The sequence below is a fragment of the Oratosquilla oratoria genome, chromosome 29 (assembly GCF_046742065.1).
Source record: "Oratosquilla oratoria isolate Oo_2021 chromosome 29, ASM4674206v1, whole genome shotgun sequence".
NCBI lineage: Eukaryota > Metazoa > Arthropoda > Malacostraca > Stomatopoda > Squillidae > Oratosquilla > Oratosquilla oratoria.
The window spans coordinates 22,410,394-22,431,865 of record NC_134805.1 but is presented as its reverse complement, the minus strand read 5'-3'; the positions used below and the strand labels follow the sequence as shown (position 1 = coordinate 22,431,865).

At 38.9% G+C, this 21,472-nt stretch overlaps 1 protein-coding gene across 1 annotated transcript; it reads right to left on the bottom strand.

Moving 5' to 3' along the window:
• Positions 1–20,993, bottom strand: cni (protein cornichon). Its single transcript, XM_076211875.1, has 5 exons — positions 20,837–20,993; positions 16,461–16,529; positions 13,411–13,523; positions 12,869–13,012; positions 1–1,452 (listed from the first exon to the last, which is right to left on the bottom strand). Exons 1-5 carry the CDS (start codon positions 20,987–20,989, stop codon positions 1,425–1,427), a joined length of 507 nt encoding a protein of 168 aa, XP_076067990.1. The 5' UTR covers positions 20,990–20,993; the 3' UTR covers positions 1–1,424.
• Between the last annotated feature and the right edge of the window lie 479 nt (positions 20,994–21,472).

Below are 21,472 nucleotides of genomic sequence, written 5' to 3'. Positions count from 1 at the left end.
TTGAACTCATTAATTTATTTCCACCAATAACAAGGCCTCCGAGGACCAGCCACCAACACAACGTCCTCATGTACCACTTGCAGGTTGCGACTGGAGAAGGGACAATCCCAAAAGTAGCAATAGGAAGAATAAAAGAATGAGAGTGAGAGTGAGAGTGAGAGTGAAAGAGAGAGAGAGAGAGAGGAGTGTGAGGGAGAGTGAGGGAGTGAAAGGGGGAGAAAGAGAGAGAATAGGGGGGGGAGAGAGCATTGTGCATACTTATTATGTACAGTAAATCCAATTACTGTTCCCCTCTACTTTTTCCATTATGTTGACATATCATTTTCCAGTTTCATTCAGCAACCACACTTCACAGTAACACCAACTTCAAAGTTCTGACATGCTGGATCAAATATCCCAAAATTATCCATCAATAAATCAACTTAAGCTAATGTACCTTTGTGACTTAATGGCCATGAAATTGCATGTTTCCTCTATCTTCAACTTCAAATATCACAAAACAGATCAAATAAATTGTTCAATTTTCATCTTTGGCTTAGCACATCTGCTATTCAAGTCTTCCTGCATAATACATGACATAGCACATCAGCTATTCAATTCTTCCTGCATAATACATGACAAAGTTAATTTGAGCAACAAAAAAGAACTCGCAGGCCAAAACCTGGACAACAAAGCGTACAGAAAAAATCTTATCTTACTTTATCTTGATGTGCTCAAAACTTCTCCAAATCTACATTTCCCTATCCAAGTATAAAGTGAGAATTGCAGGAGTATGTGTGGTAAGAAAATCTTGTACAACAGGCATATTGAACCTCAAGCATCTAGCTAGGAGTAGGAGAGACAGAAGAATAGAGAAGAAAAAGAAAGAAAGGAAAAAAAGAAAAACATATACAATTAAATGTAATGCTCTCCTTGAAAGACTGTATAAATTAAACATATCTACATGACCCTGGTTATGATTACAGAAATTCAAACATTAGATCAACAGAGGACAAACAGCCGAAAATCAACCAAGAATTACAATATGAACAAGATGTAGTGCTAAAAATCTTTTCACACACTTCATAAAAAATAAGCTGCAATATGCAGAGATGTCTTACCACAGTAGCATCAGTATGTGGCAATGACGAAATTGTCCACTATGTAAAAGAAAAAAAAAACGAAAGAAAAGAAAAGAAAAAAAAAAAAAAAAAAAAAAAAAAAATTACAGCATGGATTTACACCAAACGTTCTCTATTAATTACAATCATTTACTCTAAATAACAGCCCCTAATGCATTAAGAAATACATTGTTCTTTACTAAATAAATTGTTCTTCACTTGAATCTATCCAGTTAGTCATGAAAACTCCCGAGGTAAAACTGGGACCAAATGATCTTTTTTACAACAAAATATTTGCAGTTCTCATGAGACTAGACGATCTTTTTACGAGGAGATCAAGGACACTATCATTCTGTAAAAGAAAACACAACTTGTTAATTACCCATAACCAATTATATCCATCTATGCATGTGTATGCATCTATTTACAATTACACCTGTACTAACATAAAATACATAATTTAGCCCATTTCCTATTCAGAAATGTTACACAGCCAAAGACGTACTGTCAAAGATAGATGTCATTTGATTTTTAATTGATAAACAACATAACAAATTTGGAGCAGTAATAATTCAAGTTATGAGGGATGGCAGCAACACTTGACTGGCAGCATGTGGGGTGAAGTTGCAGTTATACTGAAGTTATGCTATCTGTCAGTAGGGTGGGTAACATTAACACTTGTACTGGGGAAAATATTTAAATTTTTGTTTGCATGTCACCACTTTGGAATTTATTTTTGACTGAAATTAAAACTGCCTAAAATTAATATAAAAAACAAAAATGAACAAAACTTCCATTTGGGTTATTTATAGCTGTTAAATAAAATGTCCCTTCATCAATAACACTATCAAATGGTAAATGAGCATTTTGAACAGAATCCACTAGAGAAGTCTACCATGCACCTTTGACACTTCACACAATATAAATGAGCTTAAGATAATAGGATAGCCCCAACAACATTGTATTCATTAAAAGAAACATCAAGCGAGGATGGAGCCTTTATTGATATTTTACTTACTAGAGCTTTATAAAGTACATAGATAAAGCTCTAAAAAGCCAAATGTCATGATAAAAGCTCCTTCTTCACATGGTATTTCTTTTGACAGACTTGTCTGCAACTGCCGATTGCATACAATTTTGTATTTCTATTACAAATGGAACATCCACACCATTCAACTTTTCGGAAATCTGCAAACCAGAAGCTGTCTTCGAAATACATCCATGCCCTTTAACCCCATGATCATTTCTAATCTATCTCTTCCTCCTCAGATGGAAGTGGTTTTACATGACAACATGCACTTGTAAATTATAAAATAAATATGAATATTTTTATATTGGGTAAGTGAAGTGCTAAAGGGAGAGAGAAAAGTAATTAAGATGCTACAACTATGGTCATAAAACTTTCTTTAAAAGAAAGCTTTGCTAGATGAGTAGCTCTTGTTGATGCATTGTTGCTAATAACTGAATCTGATCCATGATACTTGAGAACTATGCAAATGTATTTTTAATTGCTATTGTCCTTATGTACTTCTTTTTGCACAAAGAGGGAGCAAGAGAGAGAAAACAAAATGAAAGAGAACTACCATATACATTAAATACTTAACAAAATATATTTGTAGAGTTCAGGTATAAGATGGGTCAGGTTCAGTCCACAACAATACCTCTTATCTATACATAGGCAGACCTTTTATTATACACATGAATATATTTACATTTGAAAATAAACTAGAACACAATGATAAATAAAATAAAATAAAAATGAAAACAATATAATGTACATAATTTCAGCCTTTCAGCCATCACCCACTCTGCAATGGGGTAATGACTTGTAGGATCTGAACACCCATCTGCCTTCTAGCTTCCAGATGCTTGACCATAATGCTCTCACACACACACATACACATACATACATATATACACCAAAAGCTTTTCCCCATTACACGGGCATAGAAACCACTCCCACCCATTCCATTCCCTACATATTCCACTCCCCTCCACCCTCCTTCTTATCTTGGCACCTCCTGGATGATGGGTCATCCCTGCATCCTGTCCACTGCCCTGGGTCAGAAGCAGTGTCGCAAGACACAGCACATCCACAGCAAGGCCGCTTCATAAATTCGGCGACCCCCCCTCTCTGTCCCCTCATGCAGAAAAGGAGGAAGCGGGGAGAAATCCCTTCAGGCTGCATCAATTTTTTTTTCATACATACTTCCTCACCTGCCATCCCTCACCCACTCCCCCTTGTGCATCACAGCATCATCCATACACAACCCTTCTCCATTCACCCCTATCTTCTGTCCTCTCCCGTCCTTCCTCAACAGACATTCCTCTCTTTTGTAATGCCCCTTTCATCCCATCCATCCATCTCATCCTAGGACTCCTTCCACACCTATTTTACTTATCTTTCTTCATGCATTCTTTCCATGTGTCCAAATCATCCTAATACTCTTTCATCAACCCTATCTCCCAGCTCCCTTTCCACCCCTGTTCTCCTCCTCACCTCCACACTATCTAGCCTAGTAACCCCTATCATACTTCTTAGACATTTCATCTCAAACACATTCAAACTCCTTCTCTCTTCCTCTCTTATGTTCCATGTTTGTACCCCATACAGTGCTGTTGGCACAATCACTCCTCCATATAACCTCCTCTTAGCATCCATTCCCAGATGTCTATTTCTCATTACACTTTTTAATCTAAGGCATTTACTCGCTTCTCTCAATCTACATTCTACCTCCACCCCCACTCCTCCCTTTCCTGCCACATTCGCACCCAAGTATCTAAAACTATCCACTTCCTCCAGTCTCTCACCCTTAATGCTCACTTCCAGCCTGCTGCCACTCTCTCCCCTTGTACATCTCATCACCTTACTTTTGCCCACATTTATCTTCAGCTTCCTTCTTTTACACACCTTCTCAAACTCTGTCACTAACTTCCTCAATCCCTCCTCTGATCCTGCTACAAACGCAGTGTTGTCAGCAATCAACAACTGGCTTATTTCCCACTTTTCTCCATTTTCTTTAACCATCTCCAACCTCTGACCCACTACCCTTGCATTCACCTCTCGCCCCACCCCATCCATGTATAGATTGAACAGCCAGGGTGACATAACACATCCCTGACAAAGGCTCACCTTTACCTCAAACCATTTACTATCTCCATTTCTAATCCTAACACAAGTTCTACTACTCTCGTAAAAACTCTTGACTGCTCTTAACAGCTTTCCTCCTATCCCATATATCTGCAGTATCTCCCACAATGCCTTCCTGTCTACCCTGTTGTAACTCTTTTCCAGATCCATAAAAGCCTCCAAAAAATCCTTACTTTTTCCTATAGCTTTCTCACATATCTGTCTTACCACAAAAATCTGATCTACACAACCCCTACCTGTCCTAAAACCACACTGTTCCTTACCAATTACTCCCTCTGTTCCTCTCCTAATCCTCTCAATCAAGACCCTCCCATAAGCCTTCCCAACTACACTCAACAAGCTGATCCCTCTGAAACTACTACACTCACACTTGTCACACACATACACAAATAAATAAACTTCATTCCACCCCACCTATCTGGTTTGGTCAAAGGCAATGGAGCAAGGCATAGCTCTTTCATAGCAGGGCTTAACAGCTGCAGCTGGTTCATCCCCACTGCTTCACCACAGGGAACCCCCCACCCCTCCTCATCCCCTCAAAAATATAATCACGAAATGGATGAGAAGAACATACCTTTGGGCTATGTCATCCATTCACTATCTTCTTTTACTGAATCTTATAATTTGTATGATCTTTCCTACTCAACAGAGCACCCGTCACTCCATTCACCATGTTCCTCTTCAGCTTATTACATTCATGCTCTCCTTGATAGTCTCTCCTTATTCTTTATCAAAAGCACTCAAGAAACCAATCCCTCTAAAACTACTACAGAGCTCCTTCCATACTTGCAGACATACGTTTGTGGATTTTCCCCCTATACCGTGTAAGGGGGAAAAAGCCATTGGTATATGTATGTATGCCATGCAGGTGGTCATGAATACAGTAGGGGGACTGATATAGTACTGGAAAAGAGAGGCATCAGGACCAACAACAGGTAGAAGTGGTGATCCTAAAGTTGGACATCAGAGAAAACAATCTCCCACCAACATCCTAACCTCTATCTGAGGTGCAGCCCCAAAGGGTTGATGCTTGGTTTCAGGACTGGGCCCAAGATGTATAATAACATTGCCCATATTTCCTCCATTTTCTCAACATATGAAGAGTTAACAACCAATGACGACTCATCTACTCCTACAAGCCAGTGACAAAGAAACAGTCCCACACTTATAATACAACATAGTCCAATGTTTCTTCCACGAGAAATCTATGGGAGGTCCTGAGGACCTTTGCTAGCCATTATGGGGCTGCAGGATTCCAATCTGTGAAACTTGAGTAAGCAATTATAATTACAGCGACAGTACTAGGTTTACATTAAATTCCCCTTTTTCAAAGTTCTCCATAAAGAAGCTACATCCTAGCCCTCTTTCTAAGAGAGTAAGATTGTGACAAACTAAATGATACACATACATATATAGCAATGGGCAGGAGACAGGCATTACCCTTCATCCATGAGGAGCTAAGATTAGAGGGAAACAAGAGTGGTGCATGGGAATGGGTATGCCTGCACTTGGCTACCTCCCTTATAAGGGGTTAGAAATACATAGACACACAGAGACATATATATATATATATATATATATATATATATATATATATATATATATATATATATATATATATATATATATAAATAATACATATATATATACACACACACACACATATTATATATATATATATATATATATATATATATATATATATATATATATATATATATAAAGCTGGTGAAAAATGTTGTAACACATTTGTAAATCACAACTAACACCACAGACGGAACAAAAGAAAAAACTGAATACCTAGGGAAGGTAGTGGTATTTACTCCCACGCTAGTTCCTTTTCTTTTGTAAGAGGTTGCTATTTAAAGACAGCATCCTCCTCCCACTTTGTACTACTGAAGAGGGTTGCAGTTAATAGTCGAAATATAGACAATTGCATATTCAGCTCTTTGTTCTGACTGTGGTGTTAGTTGTGATATATATATATATATATATATATATATATATATATATATATATATATATATATATATATAAAGAAGTTTAAATGTTCTTGAGATGAAGTGTTTGAGAAGTATGGTAGAGTTTACAAGGTTGGATAGAGTGAGCAATGAGGAGGTGAGGAGGAGAGTTGGGGTGGTAAGGGAGCTAGCAGATAGGTCTGATAAAAGATTATTGGGATGGTTTGGACATATGGAAAAATGAATGAGGAAAATATCAGCAAAAGAGGTGTGGAAGGCAGAGGTGGATGGAGTGAACTTGAGGGGATGACTGAGGATGAGATGGCTAGATGGGGTGAAAGGGACTTTGAGCAAGAGAGGAATATCCATAGAACAAGAGAGAATGGCTGTGTATGGATGATAATTTGACACATCCCAAAAGGATTTTCTCTCTTTCCTATGTCTGTCAAACCAAAGAGGGAGAGTGCTGGGGATGGAAGGGAGGGGGAGTGGTTGTGTGTGGATGATATTTTGACACAGCCCGAGGGGATTTCTCTTTGTCTTCTCTAATTTCCACTTGATGGGATGGAGGGGGGTGTTGCTACATGAGTGAAGTGGCCTTGCTGTGGTTGTGCTGTGTCTTGCTGCATTGCTTCTAATCTGGGTAGTGGGCAGGAGACATTGATTACCCTCCATTTATTTGGAGCTACTATGAGAGGGAAAACAAGGGTAGATAGGAGAGGAATGGGGTGGGAGTGGGTCCATGCCTTTGACTTGGCTACCTCCCTAACAAGGGAAAAAAAGCCCTTGGTATATAGGTAAAACACACACACACACACATATACTGTAGGAGAATCAGAGGAGGGATTAAGGAAGTTAGTGACAGAGTTTGGGAAGGTGTGCAAAAGAAGGAAGTTGAAGATAAATATGGGTAAAAGTAAGGTAGTGAGATGTACAAGGAGAGAGAATGGCAGCAAATTAGAAGCGAGTACTGGGGGAGCCTGGAGGAAGTGGACAGCTTTAGATACTTGGGGCTGAATGTGGTGGGGAAAGGAGGAAAGGAGGAGAGGAGGTGGAGATAGAGTGTAGATTGAGAGAAGCGAGTAAATGCCTTGGGGGATTAAAAAGTGCAATGAGAAATAGACATTTGGGAATGGATGCTAAGAGGAGTGTATGAAGGGGATGATTATGCCAACAGCACTGTATGGGGCAGAAACATGGAACATAAGAGAGGAAGAGTTTAAATGTGTTTGAAATGAAATACCTGAGAGGTATGGTAGGGGTTACTAGGCTGGATAGAGTGAGAAATTAGGAGGTGAGGAGGAGATCAGGGGTCGAAAGGGAGTAGGGAGATAGGGCTGATGAAAGAGTATTGGGATGGTTTGGACACGTGGAAAGAATGCATGAAGAAAGATAAGTAAAATAGGAGTGGAAGGCAGAGGTGGGGGAGTGAACATAAGGGGGTGACTATGGATGAGATGGATGGATAGGGTGAAAAGGGAACGAGGGGCATGTCTGTTGAAGAAGGGAGAAGACAGATGATAATGGTGAGTGGAGAATGGTTGCGTATGGATGATGATGTGGGGGTGAGGGAGTATATGTGAATATTTTGATGCAGCCTGAAGGGATCTCCCCTTCTCTTTTTCCCGCTCTCCGTCCCCTCATAACAAAAAGAGAGGACGGGGAGAAATCCCTCCGGCCTGCATCAAAATATCATTCATACTTACTCCCTCAAAACCCTATCCCCCACCCACTCCTTTCCATGCATCACAGCATCGTCCATATACAACCATTCTCCACTCACCCCTATCTTCTGTCTTCTCTCTCAACATTCTCCTCTTTTCCTAACCACATTTATATCTATCTCTCCGTATATTAATAAGCTTCATCTCCCTTAGAAGGGAGGCAGCCAGCCAATTGGCTAAGATGAGGTGGGGGTGGTCAGGTATGGGTGAGGGATGGGAGTGAGCAGATGACTTTGACTTGATTATCTCACTTTTATGGAAGAAATCATTGGTATATAGATAGCCACCCAGCCAAGGCATATACCCACTGCTACCCATCTCACCCCCAACCATCACACATCAACTTTTGAAAGAAAAAGAAAAATAAAAAAGAGAGAAAAATAAAAAATAAAAAATAAATAAATAAATAAAAAATAATAGATAAATAAAATAAAAATAATAGATAAAAAAAAAAAAAATAATAGATAAATAAAATACACATATAAAGTAAAGTGCAATAAGGGAAGAGGGAGCCATAATATATCTAGCAAATGAAGCCTATGCTTTCATCTATATTAACATATGAATCACAAGATTTTCTGAATACCCACAATCATGTATAACAAATCATGCAGCGCTCTATCGATGGATGGAGTTAAAATGAGAAGCATGCCTGCCATGGAGGGTGAACAGTCAACAGAATGTTGACAGTGACATTCTGCAGCATAACAATGAGCTTCCTTAGGTAGCTGTTAATTTTGCAACATACCTCCATCAGCCAGACTATTCAGATAAACAATGAAAGAAAAGTGGTTTCAGTAAACTTTGAAAAGATAGGAAAAAAAAAAGAAAAGAAAAAACGTAACTTGAACATGTCAACTCACTTGCCTGTCCTGCCCTATGTTTTATTACGAGAAACTTCGTAAATCCAATAGTCCAATGCCGCAAGTGCTTTCTATAAATTTAAATTTGATACCAAGTCTATGTGCATGTTACAAGGTGCTGAAGAATTATTTAAAATGGAATTACTATGATCAATCTATCTAATAATGATGGTGTAACCACTAAACCATTCATACATACATATACTCGTACCATGGGCTTTTCCCCCCCTTACAAGGGTGGTAGACAAAGTCATAAGGAAGTCCACTCCCATCCATTTTATCCCCATTCACCACCCCTCCCTCCCTCTCATCTTGGCTCTTCCTGGATGATGGGTCATCCCTGCATCTTGCCCATTGTCCTGGGTCAAAAGCAATGCAGCAAGATACAGCACATCCACAGCAAGGCCGGTTCATTTAATCAGCGACATCCCCCCCCCCTCCATCCACTCATACAGTATCATTGAAGAAGTGGAGAAATTCCTTTGGGCTGCATCAAAATATCACTCACACACAACCACTCCTTACCCCTCCCATCACTCCCTTCCAAGCATCACAGTATCATCCATACACAGCCATTCTCCACTCACCCCTATCTTCTGCCTTCTCTCTTCCTTCCTCAACAGTCATCCCTCTCTTGTTCAATGCCTCTTTTACCCAATCCATCTATCTCATCCTCAGTTGTCCCCTCATGTTCACTCCAACCACCTCTGCCTTCCACACTTCTTTCACTAATATTTCTTAATTCATTCTTTCCATGTGTCCAAACCATCCCTTATACTCTTTCATCAACCCTATCACCCATATCCTTTTCCATCCCCACTCTCCTAAACTTCTAAAACTAAAACCAAAATGCATTAAGCCAAACTTCTAAATTTACCAAATTACTTAACTTAGAATATGAAAATACACAGACTGAGCAAAAGTAAGGTATGTGGGTAAAAAAACTATAAAAATAGTTTAAAAAATAAATATGGTTGTGCTTTTATTTCACAAATTATTCAAAACATCTCCCCCAAACCCTTCAAACTTTACTAAAAGGTTAAACCTTTTCTAAACTCAATCCACTTCAGCTTAGTTCTACATACATACATATACCAAGGCTTTTTCCCCCTTACAAGGGAGGTAGCCAAAAAGGAAAAGGCATAAAATCATTCCCACCCATTCCATCCCTGAATACACTCCACACCCCTCCACCCTCCCTCTTATCTTAGCACCTCCTGGATGATGGGTCATCCCTGCACCTTGTCCACTGCCCTGGGTCAGAAGCAGTGTCGCAAGACACAGCACATCCACAGCAAGGACGCTTCATTAAATCGGCGACCCCCCCTCTCCGTCCCCCCATGCATAAAAGGAGAAGACGGGGAGAAAGCCCTTCAAGCTGCGTCAAATTTTGCTCACATATACTACCTCACCCCCCATCCCCCCACCCATTCCACCTCATGCATCACAACATCATCCATATACAACCATTCTCCATTCACCCCTGTCTTCTGTCCTCTCCCGTCCTTCCTCAACAGACATTCCCTTCTTCCCCAAAGCCCCCTTCACCCCATCCATCCACCTCATCCTAGGACGTTCCCTCATGTTCACTCCCTCCACATCTGCCTTCCATACCTCTTTTACTAGTCTTTCTTCACTCATTCTTTCCATGTGTCCAAACCATCCTAATACTCTTTCATCAACCCTATCTCCCAACTCCCTTTCCACCCCCGTTCTTCTCCACACCTCATTTCTCACTCTATCTAGCCTAGTAACCCCCATCATATTTCTCAGACACCTCATCTCAAACACATTCAAACTCCTTCTCTCTTCCTCTCTTATGTTCCTTGTTTCTGCCCCATACAGTGCTGTTGGCACAATCACTCCTTCATACAGTCTCCTCTTAGCATCCATTCCCAAATGTCTATTCCTCATTACACTCTTCAATCCACCAAGGCATTTACTCGCTTCTCTCAATCTAGATTCTACCTCCACCTTCACTCCACCTTTTCCTGCCACATTTGCACCCAAGTATCTAAAACTATCCACTTCCTCCAGTCGCTCTCCCTTAATGCTCACTTCCAGTCTACTACCACTTTCACCCCTTGTACATCTCATCACCTTACTTTTACCCACATTTATCTTTAGCTTTCTTCTATTACATACTCTCCCAAACTCTGTCACCAACTTCCTCAATCCCTCCTCCGATCCTGCCACAAGCGCAGTGTCGTCAGCAAACAGCTGGCTCACCTCCCACTTTTCTCCATTTTCTTTAACCATCTCCAATCCCTTGCCCACTACCCTTGCATTTACCTCTCTCACTACCCCATCCATGTATAAGTTGAACAGCCAGGGTGACATAACGCATCCTTGACGAAGTCCCACCTTTACCTTGAACCACTCACTCTCTCCATTTCTAATCCTGACACAAGCTCTACTACTCTCATAAAAACTCTTAGTTCTATAGGCTGAAAAATAACTGTTGCATGAAGTTTCCCAAATTGGAAGAAATGGTGGACTGTTGTCTGTGTTCAATAAGTGTGGAAATGTCACTACATCACTGGCTGGCGGGAGGAAGGGGAGGGGAGCTGTCCCATTTGTTATCTCTCCTTTAGGAAAGATAGTTAACCTCTTCAATACAATGACACCTACATGGGCGCCACAAACCGCGAGTGGGTATACGCGAATGGCAGTGTTGGCATCTTTATTATACAGTGAGTCCTCCATATACAGTAATTCTTTATCCGGTAAATTCACAGTTACGGTATTTGGTAATTATTACCCTCGATTCTATTTACGGTACGAAAAATTCACAGATACTGTATCCACTCGTGTTTTGGATGTAAAATTAGATATTTTGAAGAGGAAAGAGCAGGGAGAAGGTACATCTGCCATAAGTCGAAACTTGGGTTCGGTATACGGTAATCTAAATTTGTGGTAAGGTTTTCAGGAACGCACATGTACCGTATAACGAGGACTCACTGTACTTATTCTGTAGTTGTAGCTGAGTGACCCCCGAATTTTGAACTGGTTTGATCACATTTTGTGCTTATTATTACTCAGAGTGAAAGAGCACAAGTAATACAGCAGTGACTTTATATTTCATAACGCAAATAGTGTGATACATCGTACATTAGGCACCTGATGCTGCACATGAGAATCTGACTTGTATTGAGGTCAAAACTGAGAGATCTCAGGGTTGGCCTGGAGATCAAGTGATTGCCCCATAGAGCTCTGCCTCCAGATGGGATCTAAAGATGAGCACATATTGGAGAACTTGCTTCTCCATGCTATCTCACCTTGCAGGAGAACCATATATAAGCTCCCATCATTACTCCACCAGCAGAGTGAATTGTTTTCATAACACCCTTCCTTTCGCTCTCAATTTCATCTATTAGTCGGCCTTTGCCCATTCTCACTCCCCTTGCTTTCGGCACCACTTTTCCTCCTTACATCCATTCTCAAACTCCCTTCAATCCGATAATCAAACACTTCCCTTGCATGGACGACAGAAGAACAAATGCAAGAAAGAAGTCTTGGCTATCTGATTCTTGCTCCCATTTCCTGGTACCAATTAGGCGTTTCTCAAAAAGTTGGGGCTTCGCAATTTACCTGTTTCACTTGATTTAACTAAAAATCCTTAATCCTACACTTCTGAATAAAACTATCTACTTAAATGCACTTTCTCATAGCCTCATATGAAAAGGTGAAATGTAAGATATTATGCTCTAAGATAACACCTTACATATCAAGTGTCACAATAATCAAGTCCTGCCTATATTCATATACAGAATGGTACTCTCAATCTTTTCATCTAAAGGTATTCACATGTGCTTTATAGGCTATATGTGCAACTACAAGTAAACATCTGGAATGGCTGGATATGGCTTTTGACTTTTGGTAGTTTCTCTAAGCCAATCTCCAAATACAACTAAAGCAAGATTTCTCAGTATATAGCATGAGCACTAACACAACTGTCTTCTACAGTGCCTGATAATCTGGACTCCTGACTGTTGCCAGCTCAATGTAAGGATTGCCTCTTTTACTCCATTTATAAACCTATTCAAGAACAACAAAGAAGTGAACTTACCCATAGAGGTAATAGAAAAATGCGAGTAGATAAAATGCCAATTTAATCCATCCCTCTCGCTGGCACTGGTTAAGAACATCATGGTTCATAATACTGGTTGGATCATAGAGGCCTGGACCCGACATAACTGGCCGGTTGCGATATCTGAAAGTCAGGAAAGAGTCAAGACTTAACTTCTAGAATATGATGACGCCTACATAGACGTCATGAAGCACAAGTGGATACATGAGGATGCTGGCTTTGGAGTCTTGATTATATTTATTTTGTAGTTGTAGCTGAGTGACCTGTGTATTTTGTGAATGGGCTTGATCAACTTTTCTGTGGTTATAAATATTCTGGGGGAAAGAGAATGAGTATAGTAGCTGTAACTTTATATTTTGTAATGTGCGTATATGCATCGTCATACATCAGACAACCTAATGTGCACATGAATATCTGACTTGTAATGGAGGAGGTTAGCCCTACTGAGAATCTGACAACACAAAAATCTCAAAATAACGTCTTAAAATCCAAAATCCTGATAACATGGAGACCAACTTTACCTGTTGATGTGATAGGCGATGAGGGGTATATTTACAGCCAGTGAAAACCATTCCCCTGCTATCAAGAACAAGATATTGAAGAGCAAATGCAGTGCATACTCCGGTAGAACCAGCTGGAAGAAGAATCACTTCATAAATCTACAAGAAATTACATACTGTACATGGAACATACTAATTGGTGTGGAACAGTGGGTTTTGGAAAGGTAGGTTGCATGATTCAGATTTTTGTGGTAAAGCAGGTATATGAGACAGCTTTAGGAAAAGGTAAGGATGCTTTCTGGGTCTTCATAGATTTAGAAAAAGGCTTTTAACAGGGTAGACAGGAACGCACTGTGGGAGGTTTTGCAGATATATGGGGTTGGGGGAAAGCTGTTAACTCCTTTCATGGGATGATGCCTATGTAAGTGTCATGAGGCATAAGTAACTATGTGAGGATGCTGGTGTTGGTGTCTTACATACATATACTAAGGGCTTTTTTCCCCTTACACGGGAGGTAGCCAAAAGAAAAAGGCATAGAAACCACTCCCACCCATTCCATCCCCTACATACTCCACTCCCCTCCACCCTCTTATCTTGGCACCTCCTGGATGATGGATCATCCAGCTTGGCGTCTTAATTATATGTATTTTGTAGTTGTAGCTGAGTGCCCCCCATATTCTGTGAACTGGCTTGATCATATTTTCTGTGGTTGTTAACGTTCAGAGTGAAAGAGAACTAGTAATACAGCTGTAACTTTATATTTTATATCGAGAGTACTGTGGTGTATCAACTAATCATCATACATCAGACAGCTGATGCTGTTCACTAGAATTTGACTCGTATTGAAGAGGTTAAAGGCAGTCAAGAGTTTTTATTAAGAGTGCCTGTGTTAGAACTGGAAATGGAGAGAGAGTGGTTTGATGTAAAGGTGGGGCTGCATTGGGGATGTGTCATGACACCATGGCTGTTCAGGGTGTACTGTACATGGATGGGGTGGTATGGGAGGTAAATGTGAGGGTATTGGGCAAGGGAGTGGAGATGGTTAAAGAATATGGAGCAAATTGGGATATAAGCCAGTTGTTGTTTGCTCACAACACTGCGCTTATGGTAGGCTCAGAGAGGGGATTAAGGGAGTTAATGATGGAGTTTGGGAAGGTATGTGATAGACGAAATTTGAAGGTAAATGTAGGTAAAAGTATGGTGATGAGATGTACAAGGGGATAGGATGGCAGAATGTTGGAAGTAAATCTTAAAAGAGAGGCTGGAGGATGTGGATAGTTTTAGGTATTTGGGATTGCATGTGGTAGGAAAGGGAGGAGTGGAGGTGGAGGTAAAATGTATATCGAAAGAAGCAAGTAAATGCCGAGGATTAAAAAGTGTCATGAGAAATGGACACCTGGGAATGGATGCAAAGAGGAGATTATATGAAGGGGTGATTGTGCTGACAGTACTGTATGGGGCAGAGACATGGAATTTAAGAGAGGCAGAGAGGAAATGGTTAAATGTGTTTGTGATGAAATGTTTGAGAAGGATGGTATGGTTACAAGGTTGGATAGAGTGAAAAATGAGAAGGTGAGGAGGAGAGGAAGGGTGGATAAGATGGTAGATAGTGCTGATGAAAGAGTATTGGGATGGTTTAGACAAATGGAAGGCATGAGTGAAGAAAGATTTGTGAATGAGGTGTGGAAGGCAGAGGTGGATGGAGTGAACTTGAGGGGATGACCGAGGATGAGATGGATAGATGGGGTCAATGGGGCATTGAGCAAGAGGGTCTGTTGAGCAAGGATGAAGGCATGAGATAGGGGTGGTGGAGAATGGCTGTGAATGGATGATAATGTAATGCAAGGAAGGGAGGGGATGGGGTGTGTGTGTGTGTGTGTGTAGGGAGTGTTTACATGTGAATTATATTTTGACACAGCCCAAAGGGATTTCTCCCCATCTCCTCTTTTTCTGCATAAATGGACAAAGAGGGGAGGGGGTGTCACCAATTATGTAAAGCAGCCTTGCTGTGGATGTACTGTCTTGCTACATTGCTTTTGACCCAGAGCGGTGAGTGGGATACAGGGATGACTTGTCATCCATGAGGAGCTAAGATGAGAGGGAAGAAAGGGTGGTGGAGGGGAGTGGAATGGGTGGGAGGAGGTATATGCCTTTTGACTTTGCTACTTTCCTTGTAAGAGGGGAAAAAGCCCTTGGTATATAGAGACATGGAACATACGTGATACATAACTAATGGGATAGAACTATATTGAAAATAGATAGTTGTAATTGATAGGTACTCCTGAGTAGTACAAGGAGAGTTGCTAATTGTCAACTCCATTTATGTGAAACGGTGGAGGAAACACTGCTCAAGTTGAGCGAGACTGGACCCCTTATGGCTGCACCTTCAGACAGAGGTGAGGGTGTTGATGGGCTTTGAAGACATGCTATAGAAAGATAAGTCTCTCTCATGTCCATTTTGCAGGACCATCATTTACAAGGGCCCAGGTCCCAGCAGTAAGTAAATCTACATCTAAAATATAATTCTGCTTCAGTTTAATGTCACAAACTCCCCTTACAGGTAAGGGCAGGAGAGTGTCTCCTTATGAAGGAGTTTCTGAAGCAAGGAATCTGATTCAGGATGCCTGTACTATAACTGCTTGCTGCCAGGCAGCCTTGAATCATCTCCGCACCTGACCTCTCATCCCAAGTGGTGATACTCTTAGCTGCTTGGCCAGTAAGCACCCCAAAGAGAATATATAATTAGTTAATATGCGCACCCATTGTTTATTTCTTGAAGTGACAACAGAAGGCTTCTTTTCTTGGGAATGCATGGAAAAGCTACTTCTGCATACTAAGCCTTTACACTTGACAACCCAAATCTATCTACTCAATACTCTGCTACCTCTTTAACACTTAGTTCCTACATAGGAGCAATAGGTCTCTTGCAAGAGAGACTTGGAGCGATGGATTGATTAACTGCTCTGACTAAATAATTATACATCTATCAATGGTTCCACTACTATCCTTTCTAAACATTATTCAAAGATGCTGCTAACAGCAAATAAAAACTAAACTTCATGATTACTTACCGGATTTAAGCTGTTGCATTGGTCAATAGGATTTTTGTAATCTGTTTTCAGCTCATCAAAGGCAATTATCTGGAAAAAATAAACATGTATATAATAAAATAAAACAGAATAAGATAAAATAACATCAACTAGCCCTTTTCAAACTCAGCATCTCTACATATTGTACAAATAACTAAATTCTCCTTACTTAGGGTGAGCTTCCTAGTAAATGCCCCTATATACTCTGTACAGTAACCTCCAACTTTGCAATCACTCCTATAATGTCTTATGATAGATTTCGTGAGATGAAAATAGATTTCTCCCAGTCTTCTCTTTTTCTGCATGAGGGGATGGAGAAAGGGTGTGTGTGTGTGCGTCACCAGTTAAGTGATGTGGCCTTGCTCTGGATGTGCTGTCTTGCTGCATGACTTCTGACCCAGGGTAGTGGATGACTTGTCATCCATACGGGACTAAGATGAGATGGAAGAAAAAAGGTAGATGGGAGAGGAGATATGCCTTTTTACTTGACTATCTCCCTTGTGGGGAAGGAAGGAAGAAAGAGAAAAAGAAAGAAAGAAAGAAAGAAAGAAAAATTATATTTAGATAGAAAATATATTTATTACTTTGCTCTAATATTAGTAGCTCATTTGGAGTGGTCAGTCTTCCCCACCTCAATTTTTTATTCATTACTACAGTAATTCTCCCATTTCTGTGGCTTCAGTTGCCCATATTCCAAAAAACACCAAACGGAAAACTAAAAAAATTGATAATTATAATCCATAAGACAAACTGCACACTATTCTCAGTAGTGTGATGAAATCTTGCACCATTCCAACCTGTTTAATTTTTCTAAGTTATGTTTGGATGTTCTTTTGTAGTTGCTGTAATGAGCACTGGTTGTTCTGGTGTACTCTGCATTCTTTTCCAGCCAAGAAATTTGTTAATCGTTTCTTCCCATTATTGAGAGAATGTGTATTGGAACCAAGTCAAATACCTTGTTCATATCAATTGCCACCCTTATTATTCTTTCTGTTAAATCCCTCTGATACTTTTTAAGTTACGTTTGTGAGTACTATGCTGGTGGAGTGACTCTCTTTGAATTCATGTTGATTAGAGGTGGGCATTTTTTTTTTTTTTTTCTTTCCAAGATCCCTAGCTGCTTCGGTATTTCCTAATCACCCACAAGAATAGCGTCATCTACAAAGAACCTTAGGCTCACATTTCACTTCCCTTCACTCTCACTCACCAACTCCAACCCCATGCCTAGAACTTGTATTCACCTCATCACCCTACCCACATTCACATTAAAGGAGTATGGCAACAACATAACCTTGATGATGGTTCATTAAGTAATCATGTCTATTATCTGAATACTGTGGTATAACAGTGCTTGAGTTCATGTAACTCTATCTTTCTTACTAATGGCCCTATTGCACATGGGCAACAATACTGGTAATTCATGTATGTTCTCCCAAAGAAGGGCCTGACAACAAGAGCTGGTTTTACCCCAATCACTAGTTACAGTCCAAATTCCCCAAATTGAGTTCTATGGTTACTGACCAATGTAACAAAAATATATTAACCTCTAGGTTAGGGGTTCTCAGGATGGTTTACGTGAATAGCAAAAGATTAATTTAACATTCATATATGCAGATCGAGAACATTGTTTTTTATGTTAATACCAGGAGGTGCTAAGATAAGAGGGAGGGTGGAGGGGTGTGCAGTGTATTCAGGGATGGAATGGGTGGGAATGATTTTATGCCTTTTCCTTTTTGGCTACCTCCCTTATAAGGGGGTAAAAGCCTTGGTATATGTATGTACCTAACTGATGAATAAAGTCATTACAGTTTGAACCATTTGATATCCATTGCGATGCCATTGTATGTTTAGTCATAATACATAACCATTCTATATCCTGTGTCAGGTTAATGGGGGTACATAACAGGAATAAGGCTAAGAACCCCTGCTCTAGGTGTTAAACTCTTCCAGGGAAAGCTCACTAAAGCCAGTTGAAAGTTTTCCTTTAATCAGTCAACCAACATTATCTTATCTTTATGGCACAAACACACTGATACAGAGGTTATATGTATTTATTGTACAGCCTATCTCAATCAACTGCTCTTGTACTCAATAGAATTTTATTTTTATTTTTTTTATATTTTGGCTCTTGCCATGTTACTTTATTCATCTCCATGGTAACCACTAATTAACAAGATTAAAAATATTCATCCACCAGAGAGAGAGAGAGAGAGAAAAAAAAAAAAAAAAAAAAAAAAAAAAAAGGGGGAATTTGGTATCTATCTTTTCTTAAATGTTATTTTTACTTCTTTTTTCTTTTCTTGGGTGATCTTTTTTCTTCCCTAAGAATATTTACATTAAAAATTAATTGGAAACTAAAGGCTGTGAGATCTCCACTTGAATGCTCCAATCTCTTGTGAAAACAAGGAAAGTGAAAAATAAAATATGCCATAGGCTGGATTTGGCTACACTGGATCATTGCTATTTCTAAATGATGAAAAAAAAAAAAAATAATAAAAAATAAATAAATAAATAAAATAAAATAAAATAAATCATAATAAAAACAATTAGAATAAAAAATAAATAAAATAAATAAATACATAAATATACACTCTCATCTCCACCTGGAAGTGCAACTCTAAAGGTGTTATCACACTTGAGTATATTTCCTACAAATGTTGGAGCACATTTGAAGCCCACAACTTTTGGGAAGGAATCTGACATGCTGGAGAAAAAAAAAAAAAAAAATTCCTCAAGCATATCAAATAACATTAAATGTATTTTTGTTGATAAAAATAACAGTTTGCCATAGTGATTGTAAGCAGAAATTATTCTGGAGGTGGGCAATACAGTCAATTAATTGGAGGTTTGGGGAAAAATAGCTCTGTAATAATCCCCTTAAGGAGCCTGACACTTGGGACTCCAGACTAGGCACAAGATATCTATTGCTTTTGTATTTCCTTACCCTTCAGTATTAATAGTATTTCCTTTCAAGAGATGTATTTTTCCCCCTAGTGAAAATATTTTCAATTACAAACTAGCAAAAATTAATAACAGCATTACAAAATTTCTACATTAATAAAACAGATTAACTCACTTCTTTCAGATGGAAATCCGTTTTACTTTTTTTCCATCTACCTAATCTTATGAATTTATATTCGGTAAATGAAAATTTGTTCAACACAACATTTTCAAATAAATAAAACTGATATGTCACAAGTGCCAATTTTGTCATCCCTCATGGGAGAATATGTATCATCATTTACAAAATTAATATTTAATTTTCTAATGCTCTATCGTATAGGTGTGTACTTTTGAAAAAATACCTGTCACTGAACCTTCTCTAAAATACGATACTATACATCCTAGGTCCAGTTAGGTTATGTAATTATCATCTTTAACCCTAACAAAGACAGATGGGGGGGGGGGACTGGGTTTGTTGCCAACCACACTGAAGCTGCTGATTTTTCCATAATATTCTTATGCTTCTTATTTTTTCATATAAAAGATTAACCTTAGAAAATATAATCCCTTACAGAGATATGAAACTGATTACCTTCCAAGCATACACAATAAACAAATTGAATATATATATATCCACAAGTTTTGACAATTTTCATTTGCATTTCATCAATTCAGGTTTTTTAATTAGTTTTTCTGTGTGGGTTTTAATTTTGGGGGTTCTATTCCAGTATCCCACAAACACATTTTTTACTTTTTTTTTTTTTTTTTGCATTTCAGATATCAATTCATTCTATGGAATGATTACATTAGCTTTGATTACGTTAGGATTTACTGGACAATGCAAGATTCATTTCATGTGTGATTCTGGAATTTTACTTTTATTATTTATAGGATACTTAAACTATACTTTATAAAATCCATACCTATAACACATTCTTGTTCTAATTTTCTAATTCTAATCAATCCTATAGTTCTATATTTACAGTAATTTCTGCCTGTCAAAATGGTTCATGTAATTTTACTACTGAATACAATGGGAAAATCTTGTTTATTATACCAAGTGCTTCGTCTGCACAACAACACCTTGCGTGTTATTTCTGAATCTTGTTTCCTTGGCGATCACAGGTTGTTATGAAATATCTAAAGTTCACCTTCTCAGTCGAGGTAGGTGACGTTGTGCATTCCTACAATTCTTTACCAATTGCACATTCGTAATTCTTTAGTTATGCAGTGATCAAGCATCAGTGTCATTTCGTAGTAGCTAAGCAACATGTCCCAACCTTCAGTTTGTCTCAAGCAGAGCAAGGCACATCTAGTCTGATAAAGAAGATCATCGAACACACTTCCAAAATTATATATAGATACATTGTACAGAAACTTAATTGTCACGAAACACTTCAAGTTATTATACTTACGTGAAATATAGCAAAGAAAATAAGAAATGCGTCAATTATCAATGCGATAATATATGAAAATGCTGCAAAGCTGAACGCCATGTTTGTGTTTGTGGCGGATAAACCCACAGGATGACGGTGAGTGGGTGGGGTATGTGTTCGACTGTGATGCATTATGACTCACTTAAATTTCTGGTTATAGCAGTTGGTCTTTGTGAAGGACATATAGCTACTTAATTCAAAATAATTAATTTATTAGTAATATGAATATATTTTCATAGTATCTTACAAATGGAAATAAATATCCAGTTTGAAAAAGTATATGCATATTTTTTCTCAATTTCTTGTCAGTTATCGCAAAGTTGAAAGTACTAAGGCTTCACAGCATCAAATCCAGGTAATGTATTATATCGTCATCTCCCTAATATTGGCGATGTTTATGTCATTCTGGCTACCAACTCGATATTAAATTATCCTCATGACATTCTTTTGATATTGAAAAGGGTATTGGGAATTGGGCATCTCCATTAACTCTTGGATTTTTTCCTTATATTTAATTAATATTTAAGACCAGGATATTATATTCATTTCTGCTGTAGCCCCTCAGAAGCTAAATACCCTAGCCTTCCGTTTTACCAGAACAATATATCAATTTAG